The sequence below is a fragment of the Zonotrichia leucophrys genome, chromosome 1, assembly GCF_028769735.1.
Source record: "Zonotrichia leucophrys gambelii isolate GWCS_2022_RI chromosome 1, RI_Zleu_2.0, whole genome shotgun sequence".
Classification (NCBI taxonomy): Eukaryota; Metazoa; Chordata; class Aves; order Passeriformes; family Passerellidae; genus Zonotrichia; species Zonotrichia leucophrys.
Window position 1 is genome coordinate 9,254,967 of NC_088169.1, and position 20,956 is coordinate 9,275,922.

Here is a 20,956-nt window from a genome sequence, read left to right on the forward strand (position 1 = left end):
AGTGCTTTTCTGTTGTATGTCAAGGCAGTGAAAGTCCCTACAGGCATAACAGAAACCCTTCAGGGCACCACATTTCAGGGTCTGTGGGGCAGAAAGTCTATTTGGTACCAATCCAATGCCTCTAGGAAGTGTCAGATCTGCACTGTGAGCACTCTGCAGGCAGTCTACACATGTTCCATAAATCTGCCTGCTGGGATGGTTTTGGCTCCCAGCACACAGGCGGGGTGTTGCACATGAGGAAGGGTGTAGGAGGTTCGGTGATTCCACACAGTGGAATCCAGTGCTCAGGATATGTGAAGTCCACCCAGTGTTTCTATAAAGCACCAGAACAGCTCATGGTGTGAGCAGTTTGTGCAAGATAGAGCAGGGGCTGTCATCCTTCTGTGTTCACAGAGGAATAGAATGAAGTGAAATCACCCTCCTGGAAATGTTGGACCCTCTAACTCACACACCATGCCAGCAGCTCTGTGCATGTGTTATAAAAATGTCAAGGGGATTCAGCTGCCTGGCATCCTGCTCAGACTCCTGAGTACAAAAAGAGTCAGCAGTAACCAAGATCCATGCTGGCTCTAATCAGAGCACTGAGAAACAAAAGAGGAGCAGGATTGTTAAACTGTTCACCCTGAAACATTTAACTGTGCAGCTTTGGTGTTATAAATGTGTGTGACTTCACCGAGAGTACATTGAGCAACACCATAAACCTGGTATTAATGTGGCTTTTATGAAAGGACCAGCAAAGTGAGCTGTCTTACTCTCAGACAGCACTAAAATCAGGTCAATGGGGACATCTTCAAATTTGAGCACATGAGCAGCTCACCAGGTCCAAGAGGACCAATCCTATTTCTACATATCTTGCTGAACTGGAACCTAATTCAAAAAACAGGACCATACACAGAAATATACTGTATTCCATGCATTTTCCTCCACATGCTGAACTGGGAAGTAAAACATTGATTTCTAGCACATACCCCATTCCTACATCATTGATGCAGCAATATCTCTGCTGAAGTGTAAATGTTCATTGAATTATTGAAACCCTTGCAATGTTGTAAAGGAAAATGTTAATCTTAACAAGACACACAAATGCCTGCAAGAACAAGAAATCAATTGTAAATAGATAGGAAAAAAAGTATCTTTATTTTCATTTCAGTGATGTGTGGCCCTGCAGTGAACTCCAATTGGAAAGGACCTGAATAATGTTTTGCATCTGGTCAGAAAATGCAAACCCATTTGCAGAATTTTTTAAAATATCACAGACATTGTCCCAGTATTACAGCGGGGGAAAAAAAAGAAAAGTGAAACTATTTAGAAACAACAAAGAAGGTGTTTGTTAATAGTGAACTCAAAGGTTTACCTGAAATATTACATGAACATACCTAGATATCACAAAAACTACAAATGTCATGAATTTGTTTGCTACAGAGAAGGAGTAGCTGAAATGTGTGGTGTGTTACAGTGCAAGGCAAAATGCAGCAATTTCTGCAAAGAAGCTGTAGAAGTTTCATCATGTAGGCCCTTTGAGTTTGCTTAGGAAAAAAAATACAGAATATTCAATTCTTTAGCCAAAATTCTGTTTGGGGAATGAATGTCTAGGAGAGATGGGCACAGAATGAACCAGTTCCTTCTGGCTGTCTCTCTTTCTGCATCCAGCTCCGTGGAAACAGCTCTATTCCAATTCCACAGCAGTATCCCCCTGCACCAACCCCCCAGGAATGTCATGGAGGAGGATAATGCTCACAAGTTCTCCATATTTTTGGTGTCACACAGGAGTGGGATTTGGAGGTTGGCTGGAGAACAGAAACAGGAGCCAGGGTGCCCAGGAAATGCAGACAGCCAAGGCAAACTGCAGCACTGCTGCTCCACACACACTTCCCAAGATCAGCAATTTAATTTTATGTCTGTCGTATTGCTGCCTGGAATCAAAAGACAAAACTTTCCAAACAACATTAAGAGTGGTAAGATAAAAAGCAATTCTTTAATGAAAGCTTTCAGGTGCACAAAAATGGCTCTGCTCACATGTGATACAGGATTTGTACAATTTTTATAGAGTTAATTTATTAGTACATCTAGCAGGTACATCCAATCAGAGATCAGTTGCCCCAGCAAGCCAAGCTTGGCTCTGCCCCTCTGGAGCTGATTCAGGTTTTTTTTTGTCCTATATGTTGTCATGTCTCTCAAATTGTGGTGAAAAACAAAATTTCCTTGTTCGAAATTCCCTTCTTGAGAATAAGACTAAGCAGAATTTCAAGAATGTGTTAGAAAGGGTTAGCTTATTGTTCTAAAATGTGAAAGAGAGCAGGAAAAGCACTATAAACTATACAACTAAATATCAAAAATCTGCAAAGCTACAAATATATGAAAAAGCTAAAAATCTTTATAAAAATCAATATCACACAGTGCAAGGCCACCACACCTACACTTAGACTATACCATGGCTATGCTGCTGGTAGACCCAACCATTAAGTTAAAATCTTGGAATGTTTTCCATGATGCTGATCCCCAAAAAGGAGGGCCAGCTGGGAGCATCCAGATGAAAAGCAGCTTCTCCAATGGTGTTTATTGTCTTGAACATTTTCAGAAGTGTAATGCAATATTATACAGCTAAATATATGGTTTTATTAAAAAAAAATCACTCATTGCCTTGGTCCTTTCTGAAGAAGATCTATGTGTTTGTAGACTAGAATATTCTGCTGATGAGGAATATTTTTCTCCTGGCAGGAATCCAAGCATCAAAATGTGGGTTTTTGTAGCTGTGGTGAGTAATCTGTCAGCAGGGAAACCATGACAGCCTAGAGGAGGAAGAGAAGAAAAAAATCCAATCACATTGGAAACAGATACTCCATAAAAATAAATAAGGGGGAAATATTTTCCAGCTCTGAAGCCTTGTGTTGAAAGTTATTATCCTGACAAAAATGGTACACTCAGATTTATTTGCTAGAATTTCTTATGATGAATCAGGCAAGAGCTGAAAATCAGTTAGGATGTTCTGTATTGTAGCTGATAGATTTTCTCAGTGTGGACAAAATATATTAATGGACAGCTTAGGAGCAATTCACACAAGCATTTAGATCAAATGCTGAGGCCTTTTTGGCATGTTGTGATGTATTCTCTGCTACTCCTAGGAGATGCTGTGGGTACCCAGACATCACGTGGGCTGGCTTGTGGATTCCAGCACTTTCCATGAACATCAGCAAGAGCCACGCTAGATTATGGACTCTGAAATTTATCCCAGTTTAGCTGTACTTTCTGTAGGAAACATGGAAAATCCTCACTGAGGTTAAGAGTGTGCCATCCAGCCCTGCTGCCCTGCCTGGCCAGCCTTTGGCCCAGCTGTGAAATGGCAGTGATTTAGTCAGGCAAATGAAATGCGGTTGCAGCAGCTCTGCTGCCCCTTCCATGCCTGTGCTCACAACAAACCCCAGGCTTGCCTGGCCTTGATAAGGCTTTACCTGGTTCTTTACCTGGTGCTGTGATTTCACAGCAAGGTCTGACTGCACATTGTTATTCTGGCCCAGCACTGGATTTGTGAGGGTTCTCCAGGGGCTGTAGTCTTGCTGCCTGTCTTTCCTTTCCCCTCATCACTGCCAGGTGTGGAAACCCAGGGCACTGGGAATATCTCTCTGTCTGCTCTGGGGTACCCTGATCCCCAGGGCAGCAATGACTTTGACCCTCACTCATGGAGAAAGTTTCCCAGACTTCAAGATAGACCAGAATCCACAAAAGTGTGAAATAGATTATAGAGAATAGTGTAGGTGTATCACTTGGTGAGAAATTTAGGATTTGGGGTTTTTAGTATGTTGTGGATGGAAGCAAGATGGAGGTTTTAGGGTGAAGGCAGATTGTTCTTCTTTACCTTCTTCTTCCTTCTTCTTCATGGGTTTGGGTGGCATTTTGTAATTGGGCAGAAAAGTCTGCATTGGGATCAGTTATTGGGTTAAAAGGGAAAATAATCTAGGTGTCCTTTCCTCATTGGATAGTTTAGTCTTAAAAGCCCTTGTAACAAGAGATTGTTGCCATGTTGTGCCTTCTAATGAAAAGCTGCTGAACTCACAGTGATGAGACTGTTTTACTGATAAGAAATAATAAACACCTGAGTCTGAACATGAACTCCTGTCTCAAATGCCTTCAATCCAGACCCTCAGAAACTGATAGCCAGGGCCAGCCAGGCACACAGAGATGCCTGAATTAGAGCTGTGCAGCCCCTCAGTGCTGCCCATTCGTGGCTGCACTCAGCCCTGCTTGCATCTCCAGCTGAGCAATTAATCTATTCTTCAGTTTGCTTTCTGTGCTACAAGTGGTAGAAAATACTATATAAACAAGACCCATGCATTCATTATTTTTATGGGTTGATAAAATACAAAGATGACATTTTCCTTTCATCCCCCCAGCCCCCCCAAAAATGTGCATCTGGAACCCAAAGTAAAGGGCTTCTTTCTTTTAAAAAATAATATTTAGGGCAGTTAGAAACATTGCAAAATTAAAACAAAAAATCCAACCATTTTTTTGAATTTTAAGGACAAAATTATGAATTTAACACAAATTTGTTAGTAATTTTGACAGTGTCCAATGTCGGAGGTTTTAGCAAACACAACACTAAACCCCTTATTTATTCATTTGGAGCACATCTAGACTTCATCTCAGAACTCTGACAATGCCATCTCTGTTTTTCTTTTCACCTCTGAAAGTTTTCTCTAGCTTTTGTCAGCTTGGTGAATCTAAAGCCAAAAATAAATAATAGGGTACTGAGGTCTGGCAGTAATTTTCTGAAATTCCAGGAATGCTGAGAGGGGAGTTGTGGTTTATGTTAAATGCCAAGTGTCCCCTCATGGCTCCCATGATCACACAGCGTCACCCACACCATAACTTTTCAGGATTATTCAAATCTTTGCTCTTCCAGCATTTTCTCAGGGAAAGTTCCCATTGGTGTCACCAGCAACTTTTCCTGAGAGAAACGAACTGGTTTTAAGTGTTTGGGAAACTGCAGTTTCTAAAACCAAACCCTGGGACCTCAGCATTTAACGTGTTTTAATTGAGAAGCTGAGTTAATCATTAGAGTAAATCCAGTGATTTAATTACCAAAAAACCCGACAGTTTATATTGTAGATTTCACTTAGTGATAAAACCTGGGTCAAGCAACAGCAGAACATCACCAAAATAGATCACATTTGTGCCCAGAAGTATTTGCGCTACTAATGTTTTCTATAGTCAAAATTGTGATGTGCTCTGGGGTAAATTTGAAACATATGTTTTAACATTCACTATTTATTGTGGAATCAGGTTGAATTCAAACCTGTTATGTCAGGCAGAAGAGAATTGACCCTAACATCCAAACAATGTTATCTTCATTTCTTTTTTTTCTTACCATAATTGTCCATTTTCTGTTTTCAGCCTCCTGGAAAACTAATGACTGTGGAGAATAAAATACTTCATCATCAACTTCTTCAGGCTTTCTGGGTAAACAGTGTAAAAAAGTCCAGTTGGAAGCAGCAGATTTTGCAGTCTGTAGATTAAAAAGCATATAAAATACAGACATATGTGAGGACACTAGTAAAATCCTTAACTGGTAAAAAAGTTAACAAATTTTATATTAACTCCCACTCTGGTTACTTGGATGATGAACTCAGAAGAATTCCACAGACTTCAAAAGAATTCCTCATCTGTGAATAAGATGGGAATATTTCCATGCAAATCTGTAAGAGTTCAATGCTGACTTCACAGAAGTCAAAAAGTCACTCCAATTTCTCTGAGTTTAGAAAACCCCTCTGCTGCACATGTTCTGGAGCTGGATCCCATTGGGAAGCTCTGAAAGAGGCCAAGCCATGTGGAGTGTGTGACATAATTAAAACTTTGTTATCTTTGTGAGTTTTCTCAGCTGGAGGGAGGTTTACATGTGGTTTTCCATGGCCCCACTCAAAATCCCCAAACTCATGCTTGGTTGATATTGATTCTTATAAATGCAAAGTGTTGCTCTGATTTTTTAAGATTTTTTAAGCCTTCTGGTGTTTACATTCTTGTAACAAACTTTGTCACACACTTTATGTAAATTACTTATTGTATTTGACTTTATTTGTTTGATTCCTTTATGGAAGAGGAGAAATTTGATGGGCTGTTGGTTTGTCCAGTGTCATTGGAGAGGTGGCACTTTCACCCTCCAATCCACTGTCACTTTTAAAAATCTATAAATGTTGGAGTCAGAAAATAAACTTCCCCTTTTTCACCTTGAGAACAGCAGTGTGTCCACGTCGTGTTGTTTTGTGTCCTATAGTGACATGAAAAGTGTAAAAACGTAAATAAACCCCAAAATCTCAGTTTTTACCTGCATTGTAATCTGATAACCTTGAAAGGCCTTTAGTCTTTCTTTCTTCTCCTCCTCTTGTCCCATGCTTATCCAAGTGTCTGTGACTAAGACATTGGCACTGTCTGCAGCTTCCAAAGGGTCTCTTGTGAGAAGTAACTTGGTACCATACTAGAGTGGATAAAATATGGAAGATCACTAAGACAAGGAACTTCATTTATAATGAAAATAAACTCTATTCAAACTATTCTACTAGGCTGTTTTTTAGGCTCCTACCTCTTTGGAGTTCTGTTCAGTTATTTTAGTTATCCTGAGGTCTGGTTCAAAGCCCTGACAAAAGAGATGATGGGTAAGACATCATTAGACATGTGTTAGATCTTTACTAATTAATGAGAACAGTTAGAAAAATACTTATTGAACCATTGTGAACCATTGGCCATGGAAGAAGAATACCTTCAAAACTGTAAAACTTGAGGAAACTGTTGATTTTGTTGCAAGTTTATTTTTGAGATAAAGTGGTGAAAATTGTTCTAAAAATATAAGAAAAATGTATTTTGACAATTACAGAATTAAATGTATATACAACATTTAAAATTTTTTTGTTCTAAACTGATTTAAAAATAGTTTATATTGTATTACAATGCAATATAAAATGTTGCACATTCTAAAATGCTGCACCACCAATTTACATGAAATGAGATGCAACACTTCCACCTATCTGAAACAGCCTAAATTTTTTTTTTTTTTTGGACAGGGAGAGTGCATTGGATGGCTTTGTAAGGCTTTATCAGATGGAACTGTGATCCTCCATGATTTATACTCCTGTCATGTATTCCCATTTCTGATGTTGGACTCAGTGGAATCACTCCTGCTTTGCATCCAAATAACTGGATTTTGTACCTTGGTTCTGAAAACAGGCACTCGGGTTAGATGCAGGCACTCCCAGCTGGGCCCTTGGGCAATGCCTGAGTGTTTGAGACAAGTCTGGGTGCAGTTTGCCTTCCTTTCTGCATGGGTTTGCTTTTTCTTACCCTGGGAGTGGCAATCCTCAGGTGCATTCCCAGCTTTGCAGCGCTCACCATGAAGGAGTGCAGGACGTTGTTGCCATCCCCGATCCAGGCCACGGTGAGCCCCTGCAGCCCTCCATAGTGCTCCTGCCAAAGCAATCACAGACCCTGGGGTTACATTCCAGAGGAGCTGGCAGGCTGATGGACAGGAGGGAATGATCAGAAGAGTCTGTGCAAAGGCAGCTGGCTGCCTTCAAGTGCTGCCTGCATGGAGCACACCTGGAATTGCTGCTCCTACAGGATGGTCATGGAAGGGAAGCCCCCCTATCGTACAAGAAGGGCCAAGTGCTGCTGCTTCCCCTGGAGAAACACACTGTCACAGACACATTTTATGAAAAATCCTTTCCTTAGGATTTTTCTCTTGAGAAGCTGAGAAGCCTCAGAAACAAAATGTGTAAACAATGATTATCTGCTGCTGTGGAATGCAACAAGTAGATCTGTGATTGGTCTCCAGTAATTGTTTCTAATTAATGGCCAGTCACAGTCAGCTGGCTCAGACTCTCTGTCGGAGACACAAGCTTTTGTTATCATTCTTTCTTTTTCTATTCTTATCTGGCCTTCTGATGAAATCCTTTCTTCTATTCTTTTAGTATAGTTTTAATATAATATATATCATAAAATAATAAACCAGCCTTCTGAAACATGGAGTCAGATCCTTGTCTCTTCCCTCTCCTTGGACCCCTGTGAACACCACCACAGGACACATTGGCACATGTGAGAAGGAAACATTGGCACATGTGCCACATAGTGAGGCTCAGGCTGAGAGATTCAGCAGCAGACACAAAGTCATTTCAGCATGTTCTTTGGGCCTCATAAACATCAGTGAGTGTTGGAAATTATTAATGTAGAGACAGTCCTAATGCCTGGAGTGAAACTCCTTCCAGCTTTCCCCCAGATTGTGAAAATATCCCAATTGAGGTTTGCTCTGGCCTGGTTGCCTCTGCACCCTGTTCCCTGTGGCCATGGCAGTGCCAGGTCCTGGGGGTGCATCTCCACCCCCAACTGCACAGGACAGCAAAAGCAGCACTCTGAAAGCAGCTGTGCCACTCATGGCCTGCGGCATTTGTTCTCCACTGTTCAGCCAAAGAGTGCAGGGATTTTTTTAAAAAAAATGTGGATTACCCAAACTTGAAACAGCATTACAGAGTTAACTGTGGTTTTGCCTGATGGCACTTACAGCCTGGCCATGTGCAGTTACTCTGTCCCTCCACCCCAAGCAGATAAGGCCTAAGGAGGAACAAGAGTAACAGGAGTTACACGCAGAGCAGGACAATTTGAGGCTCCTTAATGAGCCTTGTTTTAAATATCCATGTTTATAGGCACTTAAGCTGATAACCAATTTTTTTTACAAAGACATAACCAAATTCTCCTATAAGCCTGCCCTGTAAAGCTCTATCTCATGACTTGAAACAATTTCTGGAGAGCCTTTTATTCTTAGTTCAAATCTGGGCCATGCTACAATTGCATTGTAGTAGCTGGAAGCCAGACAGTGTTTCAACACTTTGTGTGACATGATTCAATGCTTGTCAGAGAGGATAAGCATCCACATTGTACTAAGTGGCAACCTTGCAGGCAGTTGCAGAAAAGATGCCAAAAGACCGAACAGGAAAAGGGCTGGGACCACCCCCTCCTCTCCTGGCAGCAGCTTCTCCTAAACAAATAGTTTGTGAGGTTGTTCTGGAACAAAGTTATTAGCATTTCTTTCAGTGAGCACAATTTTGAGTCAAAAATAGTAGTAATTGAAAATTGAATGACATTAAAGTGCTGTAAATACCTAAACTGGTTAGAGTCCTAGACTGTTCAGGTTTAAGGGCTAAAATTACGGTATTGCAAAAATATTGCTTTTTCAGATAAGTTTGTTAACAGCAGGCTCATTGGCAGGGGTTGGATGCAAGGGCATTTACAGGAGAACAAATCAGGACTGTGTGGACATGGAAGTTATTTCAGTATAACCATTCTGCAGGTCTCCAAGGATCTTTCAAAGTCCTTCCACATCTCCTAGCAATGGTGCTGCTAGGAGAAGGCCAAACTGAAGCATCTATTTAAGGTGTTGTTTCCATTTAGAGCTTAGTGATAGCTGAGACCAGAACCCACAGCCAGAAGCAAGTGAGACAGTCCTGAGTTCTTTTCATCTCACTGTTTAAAAATAGACATCTCAGCCTTAATACTCAAAGCATTGACTAGAGTCACAAATACACTGCTGTGTTAAACAACTTCACCTTACTGCCAGCTGCTACTCTGCATTTAAAGAAGCCCAGTGCATACTAAGTGCTCTCCTCTGTTTTCCCAAGCTGCTGGCTGTTACAGATAAAATATGGAGTACTGGACGTGTCTGTATAATGATCCCTGATATGCAGTGCAAATTGCAAACCACATCTGCAGTGACTACTGTGTAGAGTGGACATAGCTGAACTGATTTTAATGAAGATATTTTGCTAATGGAAGGAGTCATAGCAAGGCAGATTCAAGCTGTGTGTGTGCAAGTGAAGTCTGTTTTGTATCCTGTGCTAGGGTTTGTGCTGCCACTGGTGCACTGCTGCTGTAATTCAAACCTCTTCATCTAAAGCCAGATCACTGTGACTGTGACTGTACTGCTTATAAGCAAACACACCCCCTCAGCTTCCAGCAAAGATGAGATGACTCTGTTGGTCAGAACCAGAAAGCTTGGAGGCAAAACAAAAGCTACAGTAAATGACACACTTCCCCTCCCACCCTCTCCCTCTTACAGTATGTGCTTACACAATCACACAGGTGAAATCCTGCTAAAAGTGTTTTGCCATTATAGTAACACTCTAAATTAAATGAGAGCCTTTACAATCAATACCTGCTGATCACCAGAACCTCTGAAGAAATTTCCCCTTTGCATCCCTCCCCAGTTTTTACAAATTATGTCATATTGATGTAGGCTTTACTCCTGCATGGGTGCTCTGCAGTTTCACTCTACATTTGGAACATGACTCCTAGTAAATCCACACAAAAAAAAACATATTTAGAAAGTCTAGAGCCCTTCTCCCTTATGAAGGCTCTTTGACAAAGTAGTTATTGCTGTTGTATTGCCATAAATCTTGCCTGTGTTATTTTCATGAAAAATCCCAGCTAAATAAGTAATACCAATTTTACATTCAATTTTCTCACCCTCATGTTGCTTTCATAATGTTTCATTCTGTTCTTATCCATGGCTGCAGTGTATCAGTGTAGGCAACTCTGGGAGAAAATCAGTCTGCTCAGTGATTTGACTCTGCTGTATGTGTGGAGGACTGGGTTAACTAATTGGGGACATTTGTGTCTGCCTCTGCCTGGACTTGCTTCCAGCGAGACTGAAACTCTGACACCATTATAGATTAATTCTGAAATGTTTGACCACAACTGTCATAACAGCCCTCAATTAAAACAAGCTTTTGAATAATGAATCAATAATCTGTCAAATTTTAAAATGGAATGCCAGGGACTAATCAAAGCTTTAGCCCTTCAGGAGACAGTGCAATCCAGTAAATGAGAAACTGGGCAAACTTGGATCTTCTGCTTCTCAAACCAGGCTTAGGGCAGATGCTGGGCCAGTTCTTTCTTATTCCCACACTGGTTTTTGTTCTGGTTATTGATGCAGTATATTTTAGAAGATCAGGACAGATCTTAGTTGGGATTTCTAATTGTTAGAATAATAAGGATGATGATGGTGATGAATTTGAAAATTGTAATAATTTGAGGTCTTGGGATCAAACAGCAAGGAGAATTTGAGAATATATTGCAGCCCTTTTCTAGCTGGGCAGCATTATTTGTTATGCTGTTTAAAAAGAAACCACTGATGTATTTCTTATGCCAACCGTTGCTTTATGAAAAAGAAAATTCCCTCCAGACCAGTGACATAAAAAGCTAGTGGCATATGGATCCACTCTAATTACCAGTCTGGCCAGCTAGAAGCGAGCTGATTTGGCCAGTGACATTAATATCAATTGAATCAATGTCAATAGCCGGGCTGTCTCTGGAATACAGATTGTGTGATGCTGCCCTCCAGCCACACTGAGCAGAGCAGAAGCTGAGCCACAGCTCCTGCCCAGGACACTGAGAGGCACTGGGTGAACTCAGCTCGTGGCTGTTTCAGAACAAGCAGGGCAGTTAAGGGGCTCAGTGTGTGCTCACAAACTCACAGTCTTTAAAGGACAAATCCCCAAATCCTCAAAAACTGGTTCTTTACATGTTTGCAACCATTTTAAGTGGGTTATACCTCAAGCATAAGAAGGAAGATAGTGTATATACAGATTAAGAAAAACATTTTTCTTGGCTTAATAGAGGGCATTAACCCTGAGCACAATATTAAAGGACAGAGCCAGCCTAGACTTCAAACACATGAGGGGATCCAGGTTGCTCAGGAAGAAGGCACTGGGCAGGAGGCTGCTGAACCTGAGGAATCTCACCCCAATATCCATAACAGGAACACACTGCATGATCTGAAAAGAGCATTTCCAGGATGAGAATTTGCTCTGAATACAGAATGAGAATTGACAGCCCTGAAAATAAACCAGCTGCATTGTTTGGGGGATGCAATGAACGATAGTAAAATAATGACACTAAAATGAACCTGTGAAAAGGGAATAGAAGCTATAAGCAAGAAAACATTTTTTCAAAACAAACCTTGCAATTATGTAGTTTCAGACCAAAGAGAAAGTTCTTGAGGAGGGTTCAAGAAGGCACACAACTAAATTAATAGGTTATAGAAAATGGAAGAAGAAAAATGTGCTAAGGATGAAGAGGGCCAGAGTGCATTTAGAGCTGCACTGGAAAACAGAGAAGAAAAAAAAGAAAAAATGTACATTTTGGGTATGTACTGACAGCAGTGAGGAACAGATCCAGGCAGGAAAATATTTACGGGAATAGGGAAGAGACATTTTTTAAGGAGAAATAAGCTGTACAAAATCTGTAGTTACATTTAAATATTAGGCTAGCAGTCTGTGCCGCTACTGTAGTTTGCATATATGCATAAATCAAATAAATTGCCTTGGTATTGCACAGCAACAGTCTAAATATTATGTATGGTCTTTCACCTCATTTAAAGAATCAGTGGTACCATTCCACATCCTCCCTGTATTAGTCTTCTTGCAGGCAGGACTTGGATGACATCTTGCTGAAAATCCCATAAGAAACTTGGCTGGGCTAAGTAGAAACCAGACCCTGTGGCTCACACCTCTTCAAGAGTTAATCTCACCTCTGTGGCCTGGCAAAGTTCGTTATATGATTAAAATGTTGTTTCATTTCATGCCACCCCCATCTTCTCCAACTCACTGTACAGTGCAAAGAGGAAAAATGGGAGCAGAGGGACAGAAGAGTTCAGGCAGTGCCATCACCCACAGGGAGCTGCTGAGACATCTCCCCTGCCTGCCCCTCTCTCCTGGATAAGAAACAGGAATGGAAAGTGAGTCAGCAGCCAGCAGTGCAACATGCCCTTGGCACAGTGGGGTGGCCACCCAGCTGCCCTATAAAGATCTCCTGACAAATTTTGGGCTAAGGAACATGCTGGAAAGGATCAGGGAGAGATGGGTAGATGGAGGAGATGGTGCTCTGCTTATTGGGCTGAGTGTGAAAGTGATTTAAAAAAACTTAAAAAAACTTCCACGTCTGTATGAAAGCTGAGCCATTCTTTGTGATCACTGTAAGTGCTCCTTTTGTCATGACACCTCTCCATGTCTTTTGTTTGAGCACCAACGGCTATGGACCTGTTTCTTCATCACCAAATTCATCCTCCCTGGTGTTTGGTGCAGCAAGGACACCCACAGCTGTTGGTGCTGCCCCTGGAATTTAAGCCAGGGAAGAGTGCAGCCCGGGCTCATGTTCACCTGCAGCTTCTGCCACAGCTGCCCTGTGCAAGGATGCAATGGAGGAGCAGAGGGTGATCAACAGGGCATGTTCTCATCCCGCTGCTTTCCACAGGCTTCCCCCTAAGAGCAGTGCAGAAAGAGATGCATCTCCAGAAGGTGACTGGGATGCTCATTGGACTCTCTTCATTAGCTGGAGGTGGAGGAGAGGGGAACAGCACTGTGAGCCCGGGTGCTGGAGTCAGGCAGTGGCTGAGATAAAACCATTTTCAGGGACAGATATACCCATGGCTGGGTGAGCTGGGAGTTGCAGTTTGCTCTGAAGAGTGTTACTCACAAGTGATAAAATGCTGATTAATAAGGTGTTTCCAAAACAGAACATCCCACAAAACACAAACAGAAGATTCTCCTGGCTTTTGTTTGCACACAGTGTTTTCAACAAAATTATGAAATTCTCATTACAGCCTACTGTCTCTTATGCAATTTGAACATTGAGGCTGGCTCAATGTGATCTCACAAATCTCCTTTATCCTGAGGTTTGTAAGCATTTTAGTCTTTAGTTCACCAATTTTTCCTGGTCTCTTCACCATGAATATAAAAAATTTACAAAAAATTACTTAAAATAAAGAAGTGATTTTCACCAAACACGAGTCTTCCAGTATTTAAGGTCTAAAGCATGAATAATTTAATATTACTCGCACTTGATCTTTTCCACACACTGAATGTCCCATAGCAAAGTCCCCAACAACTGAGAAACATAGCTGAATAAATCAGAAAATTATTCTGCCCTACCATTTTCAAGCAGTGTGGTTTTTATTCATTCAGAAAGTAAACAAGGTCAGAGGAGTTCATCATAGTTGTCAACCAGCCCTGCAGTATAATAATCTTTTTTATAAACCAGATCCTCAACTGATTGTAAAAAACATATAGTCCTTCTGTTCACAGATAAACATCTGGTATTCTATGTGTAAAATATTATCCTGTTGTCAGATCCACTGTTACATTAGATGAAAAATAAAAAATACAATCTCTTATAACTGTTCTTTGATGTGAGAAAAGTTTAAACTGGTTAAAGTGCCTGAACATTAAGTGTTGGTACTGGTAACATTAACTGGCTTTTCAAAAGAAATTTGTTCAACTATTTCCTAATACATAAATAGTGATTCCTTTTAAAATGTCCACAGATTAGGGAGGAATCAAGAGCCAACTACTGAGTGTTTTTAAGCCAATGAAAAAATCTGCTGGCTTTGCCTGAGCCAGATTCTCATCTTTGTCTTAATATGTACAGCCTTCTGTACATTCTTTGAATTGCAGACTAATTCCAATAAAATACTTAATTTTATGCTTAACTTCAGTCCCACTACAGCTGATAGGACTATGTAATTGTTTTAAATTAAACAGGTCCTTAATTATATTGCTGGATGAAGATCTCTTTAAACAACAAGTGCCATATAATTGCTGCTTTGAAAATCCTAGAGATAAATGGATTTGAAGATGACTTCCCCAAATACTAAGAATTAGCAAAAAAAAAAAAAAAATTGTTTATATTTTTACCTGAAGAGTTAGGTAATCAGCTAAAATCTGAAGAGGATGGTATAAATCAGACAATCCATTGATTACTGGGATCGTGGCTTCTTTTGCCATTAGGTCCAGATCATTATGGTTATAAACTCGAGCCAAGATTGCATTTGTCATGCTGGACAGCACCCTAGAGATGGCAGAAAATACTCAAGTCAAACATAATAAATATACCACTATTGCACTCTTCACCGTGCAACACATAAATATTAATGAGAAATGGTAATGAATCAATATTTTTCAGCTATCTGAATAATTTATCATGCCTGCAGAACAGACTCAAATGTAGTCATTTAACAAGCTGCTAATAAGTAAGAACTTTCACTTCCTAACACTACTGTAGTAAGTAAATGAAAACTGCTGCTCTATTTTATATTCTTTTCTCTTTAGCGTTTCATTGTAGATGGAACATTGATACATGTTAAGCTCTCTGAACTAAGATAAGAGATTGTGTGATACTGTAACAGTTAAAGAATTGGATAACCTCAGAAGAGATAAGGTATATGATTTTTGCAGTTTTCTAGCAAAGAACAAATGTAGCATTGACTGAATATTATAGACTCTGTATGGTAGCCTTTGTGAGGATCAGCAATACAGATCTGTCTTAGATTACCACAGTTGTTTACTGATCTTAATAAACACAGAAACACAACAGGCTGGGATTGTTGGTCTGCTTTCTCCTACCTACACATCTGTGTATTGACTCACAGGGTATCAGCATTCAAGTAATGCCCAAATTTCAAACTCAGAACCAGGCAAGGGGTTGCAGAAGCCCCTGTATCATTCTGGCACTAACTTCATTTGCTGAAGTGTGAAAGACACAGGGATTAGCATAGTATACTCTGAATTTTTAGATAAATTAAATATGGATTGGAGCTCTTAATTTCTCTGCATTTCTGTGTTTTAATCAGGCCCTGAAGCTTGACTTTGAAGTAGCATTTTGTGTGTTTTTGTATTATCTGAAATAGGACCTTGAAACAAAACAAGGGAGGACTGAATTAGAAATGTGTGGAAAAAATCCTTGCAGTATCTGCCTTCCTGATTAGCCATGACAAATTCTTGCATCTCCTCTTGTGGAAATAAGGCTGTTAGTACCATCATCATCAAGGGCTCCTGATGAAGTCAGTTATAAGAATTTTCTACTCATATCAGACATTCCTCACACAAGCAAAGCTCTTATAAAATTACAAGATTGCCTGTAGAGCTCTCTCTGAAGAAAAGACTGTCAATAGAAGCTACAAATGAAAAGGAAGAGCTGAACAAGGTATTTACTGATTACAAAGTACTGGAACAGTTGCTGTTGGTGCCATTATTTCTTCTCAGCTCACCAGTTCCTTTCTCAGGGGGAAACCTGTTTTGTTCTGAACTGGTCATCAGGGGTGTGATGCATGGTTCTTCTTGTTAGCCCCCTCGCTGGTGGACTTCCTAAACAAGACACAGCCAGACCCCACCAGTCAAGGAAAGGGACAAACACATTGGGAAATTGCTCATTTTCCTTATAGCTTTTTTTTTTTCCTTTTAGGATGTAAGCTCATCTGATTTCTATTTGACACAGCTGATCAAGAAATTAAAGAATATGGTTCCTTCATAGGGTATGCCATTAGGGAAAATTCAGTCATAATCACCAACTAGTGAAAACTGCTGGATTTTCATCTTTAGTCTGTTGGAAGTAGATATCAGATCTATTAGACACCTACCAGCAGGACATCAGACAGTCCTTCTGCCAGCATTTCTAGATGTTGTGTTTTACAGTAGGAAAATCAGCTGTAAACAGGCTTTATTCTTTGTGAAACCAAAATGAAACTGAACTTGGGGGGGAAAAAACCACAAATAACCCTCACCTGGAAGTCTGTGATTACGGGGGAATGATTTGGTCTCCAGTAATTTAATCAGTTTAAAGGAAACTCTGTAAGGCTGGAATTGCACAGGGAAAAAAAAATTCCTGAATATATGAAAGACTCTTATCAAAGGTGAAGTTTTGGAAGCTAAGGGCTGCAAGCACAAGTTCATCAGGTGACTACATTTAATGTTCTTATTTTATCAACTACTAGGTCTTTCTCTCTTTTCATTCCTTTTCAAAACCATGAGACTATCACCTTCAAAATCCCAGAGCCTGGTAATATGTTATATTGGAACACTGAGTACATTGAAATGTTGCATATCTCTCTTTTCAAAGTAATTTTTATTTCTATGGAGAAAACCTGAATTTTTTTTCCTCAACTGTATCCTCTGAGGAATCCAAAATGAAACACAGAGTATGCCTTTTTTGATATGTCAGACTTTTGAATTTGAAAATGGGACATTTGCATGTTTTGTATAGAATACTGCTATGCAAGGTAGTTTTGCTTTTGTTTTGACAGTTTATATCCATTCAAAAGCTTTAAACTTCTCACAAAACTACTTCACTTTCACTCATAGTCTCACAGGGACAGACAATGGATGTGTTCTCAGCAAAATAAACCTGTTCCCCATAAATGCAGAGATTAATGCCCTAATAATTCCAGTGGACTGGTTAAATCACCCTATGAGCTCTTCAGGGCTGGCACTGAACCTGAAGATGGCCACTGAGCTTTAGTGATGCCCAGTGGAACTGCTCTGCAGTGGGAAATCCAGACACAGTACTTATATTTCATTTCAGGTGATGGATCAGACATGTTAAACAGCACTGAAAGGCTCACAGCTCCTTAATGGGCGGAAACTTTTTGCCACAGTGTCAGCATAAATGTAAATGTCTTGTGAAGCATGGAGAAACTGATTTATGAGCAGGTAATAAGTCACTAAAAATATGTTCACAGCAGCAATGCTTTCAACCCTTACCTGCAGCAGTTCTAATAAAACCGGTGACTTTTATGGATCTGTGCCCCTTTTGCTTTAAGTCTCAATCTCAAGTACTTCAAAGGCCTTCAGAGCCCCAGACACATGCCTGTAAATATTTGAAATACCCTCTGGGTCTACTACAGGCATTTTTTTTCAGTTCTTACATTATCTGAATGAGGTTGGGATGTCATCTTTCATTCACAAGAAGCACCAAGGAATTAACACTCCAGTTGTTCTTTTGGGTAAACTACTCAGCCTTGATTATGCAGTCCGTAGTATTTCTGCTAATGACAGCAGCAGTGGAGCAGAGCACTGGGACTGTAAGGATTTGGGAAAAGCCCCTGTCCACTGTAGCAAGTGAGAGCTGTGACTGACCAGAGGAACAAAATCCCCAGGTAAGAGTCATAAATAGGGGCTTGTCCTGAAAGAGCAAGCAGTGACAGAGAAAAGGGGGCTGGAGGTTTATTTGGGAAGTAGATATTGTAGGAACTTTATCCACAGAATGGGAATGCCTTCAGAATGGCTGGAAGGTTTACTTGCTTCTATTTATTGCCTTGTTTCTTGTAGTTTATTGTCTGCCTTTTTCCTTTTTTGCTTGTGCAAACAAAGGTCTTTCAGGACACCGTAAACAAAAGATTTAATGTCCCTTTACTGCACATTTGGGAAGAAGAAGAAATGAAAACTAGTCTATATTAAGCATATCTAGTTTTGTGTCAGATTTGCTGCAGGGTGGGCATCTGACTGGCAGAGAGGCTGCAGGTGACAGTCCTGCATGGCTTGTGGGGCAATGCTTGCTGAGGTCATTACAGGGAAGTGCTTTGGAAGGGCCCTGTCTTCATCCTTGCCCTTCCTGCAGGTTTGGCTGCTGGAGCTCACAGCCAGCTGTGCAGTAGAGGAGGGCTGCAAGGTGATCAGAGAGGGTGCACCTTGCCTCCAAGAAAAGGCTGAGAGAACTATTCCAGGCATTATTCAGCTTGGAACAGAGAAGGCTCCAGACTGACCTAACTGCAGCCTTCCAATACCTGAAAAGAGCCCACACAAAAGATGGAGAGGGACTATTTAGGGGCTTCAAACTGACAGAGAGTAGGTTTAGATCATTTTAGGAAAAAATTCTTGACTGTGAGGATGGTGAGGGCCTGGCACAGGTTGCCCAGAGAAGCTGTGGATGCCTCATCCCTGGCTGTGTTCAAGGCCAGGCTGGATGGGACTCTGAGCAACCTGGTCTAGTGAAAAGTGTCCTTGTCCATGACAGGAGGGTTGGAACAAGATGATACTTAAAGTCTCTTCCAACTCAAAATATTCTATGATTCTGTTGTTGCAGCTCACTTTGATTCTGGCAGATTTATGTATCTAGCAGAGAGTGAGAGTAAAGTACTTCCAGGCCTCAAGGGACTGAGATTTTTACTTTCTACTATCAACACCATATGTCTTCCATTTCAGTAGTAAAAAAAAAGGAAGGAAAATTTAAAATGTTCAGATATTTGATATTTTTTCTTTAATTTTTATTGGATTTCATCACAGAGAACAGCAACACAGTTCTCAAACAGTGGTATTCAGCAAGAGAACTGTGGTATTCAGCAAAGGCAATGGAACTCATCTGCCTGATTTGCACATTTTGAATTGAGCCTGATGACCTTGACACTGCATATCTTTCACCAGAACAAAAAGGACCACTCAGACACTGCTAACCTTCCAACAGCTGGGCCTGACTGAATCGACCTCAGGCTGCAAAAGGACTGCCTAGAAAGCAGGATAGTGCCAAGGCTGGATGAAGCTTTAATAGCTAGAGTGCCATGGAAAACAGCAGAAGCACCTGCAACACAGGACCTCATGTTCCACCAGCTTTCTGCAACATCAGAGGCTGCAGAAAACCTCTGAGCTCAGGTCCTCCCTGCACAGCAATGGAGACAGGCTGCTCCCCACCCCTGCATGTGGGACTGGGCATGACTGGCATCTTCCAGGTATGCCAGTGAGGGCAGGGAGCCACAGCCCAGCCTCATCAGCAGTCCTGGCAGTGGGTACAGCTGGGAAAGAGGGTGCAGGAAAATCTGAAACTGGCTACAAAGTGCTGGTCCAGCTTCATGCTGCTGAAATGGGGGACCAGAAAGGCCCTCAGTGCCACCCTGTCACTGCAGGGACACTATTTCAGCAGGAAGGTCCACCAGCAGCTGTTTAACAAACATAAATTGTGTCTTTGCTTTTTGATTTTGCTCCAAGGGCAGCAGAACCAGGAGGTTTGAGTCTTGTTAGAATATATGTGCTGTCATCAGTGGAATTACATGATTACTGAGGTCCATAAAACTGTTCCATTTGTAAATGTAGCTCTAATTAACACTCTATATGCCAAAATAATTCTCAATGTGGTGTCACTGTGATATTTTCTGAAAAATCCCTTCTCCAGGATTTCTTCTCCTGGGAAGCTGAGAAGCCTCAGAGAAAAATGAAAATAATAGTTATCTGATTAACTTCTCCTGTGTTTGCTGCTTTGGAATGTGGTCTGGACATTGTTTACCAACAGGTGCATGATGAGTGGTTTCATGTGAATTGTTTTTGACCAATCACCATCAGCTGTGTTGGACTCTGAGGAGTCAGTCACGAGCTTTCATTATCATTATTGTTAAGCCTTCTGTCTGTATCCTTTCTATTCTTTAGTATAGTTTTAGTATAACATAATATAACATGACGTAACATGACGTAACATAACATAACATAACATAACATAACATAACATAACATAACATAACATAACATAACATAACATAACAATATATATCAAATCAGCCTACTGAGAACATGGAGTCAGATTCTCATCTCTCACATTGTCCTGGGGACCTCACAAACACCACAAACGCCACAGCTTGAGAGAATGGAATAAAGTTTTACTGAGCTACAGATTCTGTGAACTGATCTGTAAATATTTAAGAAATTTGGACTAGCTTCTGACATTTTCCAGAAAGAAAATATAAGCTTCCAAAATTCTGTAAGACAGGTGTCAGCAAATGAAGTGATCAATCAAGTGACATTCTACCAACCTTATTGTATCTGTGAGACTCTCATTAGTGCCCAGATGTATATCTTGTGTTGTAAGGAAGGAAGCATGCCCTCCAAGGAGAGCAAATCCTACAATGAGGAAAAATTTAAAAAGAAAAGAGAAATTAAACACCAGCACCTCATATTTACAGCCAAAATTCAAAATCTTCTTGATAGAAAATACATTTTCAAAAATAGAGGTAGAACTCAGCAGGACATCAAAATATTAAAATTATTAGCATTTGACACACAAAATGTCAAATAAATGTGCTTTGGAATAACCCCACTCAAATGTATTTGTTACTGAAATCCTTGGCCATGAGTTCCTATCTGTGATCACAGGAACAGTGATTCCAGCTCCA

At 40.6% G+C, this 20,956-nt stretch overlaps 1 protein-coding gene across 1 annotated transcript in view; it reads right to left on the bottom strand.

The window, feature by feature from the left end:
• Positions 1 to 2,713: 2,713 nt before the first annotated feature.
• Positions 2,714 to 20,956, bottom strand: part of OTC (ornithine transcarbamylase) — a 30,825-nt gene continuing 12,582 nt past the window's right edge. Inside the window, exons 4-10 of the mRNA XM_064709440.1 lie at positions 20,597 to 20,684; positions 14,724 to 14,877; positions 7,327 to 7,449; positions 6,572 to 6,625; positions 6,317 to 6,466; positions 5,363 to 5,500; positions 2,714 to 2,789 (exon numbers count right to left, since the gene is read on the bottom strand). Of these exons, the coding sequence (XP_064565510.1) occupies positions 2,730 to 2,789; positions 5,363 to 5,500; positions 6,317 to 6,466; positions 6,572 to 6,625; positions 7,327 to 7,449; positions 14,724 to 14,877; positions 20,597 to 20,684 (767 nt within the window). The 3' untranslated portion in view covers positions 2,714 to 2,729. The remainder of the gene's footprint in view (positions 2,790 to 5,362; positions 5,501 to 6,316; positions 6,467 to 6,571; positions 6,626 to 7,326; positions 7,450 to 14,723; positions 14,878 to 20,596; positions 20,685 to 20,956) is intronic.